General features: G+C 35.0%; 1 protein-coding gene across 1 annotated transcript; it reads left to right on the plus strand.

Annotated features, from left to right (window-relative positions):
- Positions 1–2,888: 2,888 nt before the first annotated feature.
- Positions 2,889–5,575, plus strand: LOC115990965 (receptor-like protein CLAVATA2). The gene has a single exon (XM_031114730.1). The coding sequence runs from the start codon at positions 3,288–3,290 to the stop codon at positions 5,487–5,489; it is 2,202 nt and encodes a 733-aa protein (XP_030970590.1). The 5' UTR covers positions 2,889–3,287; the 3' UTR covers positions 5,490–5,575.
- The last annotated feature ends 162 nt before the right edge of the window (positions 5,576–5,737 follow it).

Raw genomic sequence — 5,737 nt, forward strand, 5'->3', positions numbered from 1 at the left:
AGCATTTATGGGCTTGGAATATGCAAAAAAAAGAAAGGAAATGTTTGAGGTTAAGTGAGTGTGGGCTAAGGGGAATGATTTATGAGCTTGGGGAGAGTTGAACCACAAGCAAAGTGACAAGAAAATCATAAATTTCAGAGGGGTTGGTGTGTGTTTTATGGGCTAGTGGGCTTACCCTTTTATAGTGGTGTTTAGGGAGGTATTAATTAATAAAATTCCAAAAACGTAGGGTTGATCAGGGGGTAGATAGTAGACTTAATTATCCTAGGATTTGGCCATAAATGGGAGATTTTCTTTTGGGGCTACTTTACTACTTTGGGTAATATGACACATGGTGAGTATTTGGGATAATCTTACATTAAATGCTAAGATTTCTGAGATTGTGTACAGTCAGTGGGATTAAGGCATGTATTAAGGAGGAAATCCTAGTGCTGCAACTGAGATTTGAACCCTAAGAAGTAGGATTTAACACCCCAAGCCAGGTGTCAAAGTTTAAACCCACTTTAGAGGGTTCTGCTGGAGATCCCTTTATACCTTCCAAACCATATGTTCCCAAATTTTCCCCCTTAGGATTAAAGGGCTTGGTTCATGAATCAATTACATACATTTTTAATAATAAAACAAACTATTTAGTTGATAATTTCATGAGCTTGGTGGTCTTGGTCATGGCTTCCTTAAGTTGTAATCAAAACTTGGAGAGGAAGAGTATTTATTCCCCATTAGCTTTTAGGTGTCAACCCAGCCTTTAGTGCTGTTTAGATCATGATTGGTAGTGGTAGAGAGGCTACCGGGACAAGTGGCCAACTCCTAACTTTGTTTAGGAGTTTGGTTGCTTCTTAAGGTGCTCTCCAACAGAAGACAGAACTAAATGAAGTTCTCCAGTTGGGTCAGTTTGCACACATGGGCTATATTGGCTGAGATTTCATGTTGGGCTTGGCCATGAGGGCTGAGTACTTTGGCGGGCATCTGACTTGGTGGTTCTCTCCACTTAGGCCTATCCTTTTGCTTTCTCATTGTGAGCCCTACAAAATGAACAAAGCTATCATATATTGCCATGAATTTTTATTCCATATGGGCTTTAGTTGCTAGTAAAAATGAAATGAATCCATGAGCTTTAATAAATATTTATAATAGATTTTGGGTATTAATTTCCATGGGCTTTAAATAACAACTTATATAGTTTCTCATAATTTTTGCTATGAATTATTTTGTAAATGATATTTTCTTTGGGGCTTTAAAATAATGACCTCCAATATTTCTTGAGAATAATATTTACCATGAGTTTTATATAGAGGTAATATCCATGGATTTCAAATAAAAAATGGTAACAACCACTATAGTGGAATAATGTGATATCCTCATGGGTTTTTCTTTAGATACTCATAATAAGATGAATAATTATCATGAATTTTGGAAATAGATATTAAGAATGTATAAGATAAATAGTGACCATGGGTTCTTATATAAATTCCATGGGTTTATAATATGGTATAAATCAACAAATGTCATGGGTTTAAGATAATCATAACTTTCCATGGGTTTTTATAAGATGATTGCCATGGGTTGAGAATATATAATTGCCATAAATTCCATGAGCATGTAATATTATAGTAATAGGTTTAAGAACTTGAAGTATTGTTCATTATTGGACTTTTAAGTGAAATAATTATGATATAGTATTTTATCAAGTATTAATAACCTTGGGCTTTTGATAAAATAGTGCCAACATAAATTGGACTTTTGATATTCCCAATGAGAGAATTGGGATTTGATATTACCAATGAAAATTTGGGCTTTTAATGTTACCAATAAGAATTGGGTTTTTGATGTTACCAATGAGAATTAGGCTTTTGATGATGTTGCTAATGTGGATTAGGCTTTTGATGTTGCCAATAAGAATCAGGCTTTTAATGTTGTCAATATGAATTGGACTTTTGATATTGCCAATGTGAATTAGGTTTTTGATAAATTAATTGTCATGGGTTTAAACCATGGGTTTTGATTATTGATTTGAATTCCATTGATAAAATTGTCACGGGTTTAAACCATGAACTTTGATTAAAAATTTGAATTCAATTGATAAAATTGTTTTGCCATGGAATTGAATCATGGGCTATTCAAATATTGCCAAGTATAAATATTCTTGGGCTTTAAATAGAAGGAGATGTGTGTATTGGGCTCATATGACCGATTTTGGGCTTAACTAAATAATAATAATAATAATAAAAATTTGATAAGATATGAGTGTTTTGGGATTTTTGTGATAGTTTATATCATAACCAAATTTAGATAATAAGATATGAAATATTTGTGGTTAATATAATAATAGGGTAAAAAATATTTTGTGAAAGCCTAATAACTTTTTAGTGTTGTTTGAAAATAAATAGGTGATACTTAAATAATATTAGGCGTAAAAATAAATGTATCCTAACGATGATATAATTATATATATTTTAAAACTCTAACGGTTGGATTGTATATTTTATATGTTCTTAATATATATATTAAATTTTTTTCAAATAAAATTTTATTTACTATTCAATTAATATACTTACTTTTTAAATTATAATTTAAGACTAAAAATACTTAAAATAGTCCACAATAATAATGTCATAGGGGTTTGTAACAAAACTTTGTTGAAATAATAATCTCAGTTAGAACGTGAAATTGACGCGCCAAGAAAGAAGAGTCGTTTTCTTACGGTAAAGGAAAGAGAGTGAGAAAAGAATATATTCACGCCTCAGCTCATTTGGTAACAGTGGTCAGTCAGTCAGTGGACAAAAAAGAAAAGAAAAAAAAAAAAAAAAAAAAAAGTGAAATTTGGAACAAACCAAAGTACCAATCTAAAGACTTTTTTTATTTTTTTATTTTATTTTTTCAATTATTATTTACCTCAGCAAGGTAAAGACTAAATTAGGACCCAACAAAAATCTCAAAAAAAAAAAAAAAAATTAGGACCCAACAAAAACGAGAATGAGAGAATATCTGATCTCAGTGTAAGAGAGAAACTTTCATACAATTCCAATTCCACTTCCACTTCCACATTAGTTGCTGTCTTGCTCCATTGATTCTTAGCTGTAAGTCTCTTTCTCTCTCTGTGTGCCTATGTGCATGTTTTTTTAGGACTCTTTTCAGTTTATAATGTTCTATGTTTGTTTTAGTTCTTGCACTCAACTCAGTTAGATGAAGATGGGTTTCATGTTTTCACCCCCTATAGTTTCCCTAATTTACACCTTCTGCCACTGAGGTGTGTTGTTCTTCAGTTAACCTTCTGTGTTTTTTCAGTCATGGAAATTAATTGGGTTTCAGTTGTTTGCCCCTGGAAAGCCTTTCAATTACATGTTCTGCCACTACTCTTGTTGTTGGTTCTGTTACGTTGTTCAAGCCCTTGTCAGTGTGTTGTTGATCTTGACCCAGATGACAAAGCCTTACTTCTGGCATTCAAATCAAGGGTCCAAGACCCTAGCCAGAGCTTGTCAAGCTGGGTTGGGACTAACTGCACCAGCTGGTCCGGGCTCACCTGTGAGAACCAGACCGGCCGGGTGGTTTCAATCAACTTGACCAACATGAACTTGTCCGGCAAAGTTCTCCCAAAATTGTGCAAGCTTTCGTTTCTTGAAGACATGAATTTGTCCCGTAACAATTTTACATGCCCAATTCCATTATGTTTTGGTAATTTGGTTAGTCTCAAAGCCATCGATCTTAGTCACAATAGGTTTCTTGGTGTTGTGCCTGACACACTCATGAGGCTTAGGAATTTGAAAGAACTTGTTTTGAATGGGAACCGAGATTTGAGAGGTCTTGTTCCTGGGTGGCTTGGTAATTTCTCAACAAATTTGGAAAAACTTGATCTGGCTTCCAATTCGTTTTGCGGGGAAATCCCCGAAAGCTTGTTGTATTTGAAACCTTTAAAGTATTTGGATCTTGGTAACAATAATTTATCGGGTAATCTTCGTGATTTTGGCCAATCTTTGCTGGTTCTTAATCTTGGGTCAAATCAGTTTTCGGGTACCTTGCCTTGCCTTTCTGCTTCTGCTCAGTCTCTCAATATTTTGAATATGGCTAACAATTCTATTGTGGGAGGAATACCTACATGTGTTGCTTCTCTTCAAGCTTTGACTCATCTAAATCTATCTTTCAATCACTTAAAATATGCAATATCTCCTAGGCTTGTATTTTCCGAGAATCTTCTTGTGTTGGATTTGAGTAACAATGATTTGTTGGGTCCCCTACCACACAAGATTGCAGAGACAACTGATAAATCTGGGCTTGTTCTTCTTGACTTATCCCACAATCAGTTCTCAGGTGAAATCCCATTGAGGATAACGGAATTGAAAAGCTTGCAGGCATTGTTTCTTTCACACAATCTTCTTACAGGGGAAATTCCTGCAAGGATTGGAAATTTGACTTATCTCCAAGTGATAGATCTTTCGCACAACTTGTTATCGGGTTCAATTCCTTTGAACATTGTTGGGTGCTATCAGTTACTTTCATTGATGCTCAATAACAACCATCTTTCTGGTGAAATTCATCCAGAGCTTGATGCGTTGGATAGCCTGAAGATACTAGATCTCAGCAATAACATGATTTCTGGTGAGATCCCACTAACTTTGGCAGGCTGTAAATCTCTAGAGTTTGTAGATTTTAGCTCCAACAATCTCTCCGGAACTTTGAATGATGCAATAACCAAATGGTCAAACATCAGGTTTCTCTCCCTGGCTCAGAACAAATTCAATGGAAATGTACCTAATTGGCTATTCACATTTGAAGAAATCCAAACAGTAGATTTATCAGGCAACAAATTCTCTGGCTTAATAGCAGATGGTAACTTCAACATTAGCGTAAAGTTCAACAAAAGAGACATTGGTAGAATGTCTAGAGAGCCATTTGTTGCAATGCCAAATGTGCATGTCAGAGTTTCAATGGTTGTCACTGGTAGTAGTGAATCAAGCTTCGATTACCATCTATCTTCAACAGTTGGAATTGATTTATCCAATAATTTGCTACATGGAGAGATTCCACAGGGCCTATTTGCACTACAGGGCTTGGAATACCTGAATTTGTCACACAATTTTCTTGACGGTCATGTTCCTGGTTTAGAGAAGATGAGCGGTTTAAAGGCCTTGGATTTATCACATAATTCTTTATCAGGTCAGGTCCCTGGAAATGTTTCTAGCCTTAAAGATCTGACACTCTTAAACTTGTCATATAACAGTTTCTCTGGATTTGTTCCTAAGAAACAAGGGTATTGGAGGTTTCCAGGAGCATTTGCTGGAAATCCAGACCTGTGCGTGGAAACCTCAAGTGGAAGGTGTGAAACAGAGAGCATTCCAATGGTGCCTGGTAAGTCTTTTCATGATGGAGTGGTTGAGGGGCCAATTTCTGTATGGGTGTTCTGTTTAAGCTTTTTTGTTAGTTTCTACTTTGGCATTGTTGCTTTATTTTGTTCTGCTCGAACAAGAAATTACATTCTCCATATGAAAGTTTAATGCATTATATGTGAGATTGAGAACTTTATCATGTACATTCTTGTTGCCTCATTTTAGTAGCCAATTTCACTTTTTAAGATTGAATTGATCATAAAAAATCTTCTGCCCATGTTAACAATCTTGAACCATATATTCTGTATGTGTTGTGTGAATGTTTAAAGGGATTTTATCCACCACCTGAAGCTGTTTCTTTCCAAATGTTGTTGTAGAACTCTAAAACTGCTATCTTGTATGAGAACCATCCTGAA

The sequence above is a fragment of the Quercus lobata genome, chromosome 1, assembly GCF_001633185.2.
Source record: "Quercus lobata isolate SW786 chromosome 1, ValleyOak3.0 Primary Assembly, whole genome shotgun sequence".
NCBI lineage: Eukaryota > Viridiplantae > Streptophyta > Magnoliopsida > Fagales > Fagaceae > Quercus > Quercus lobata.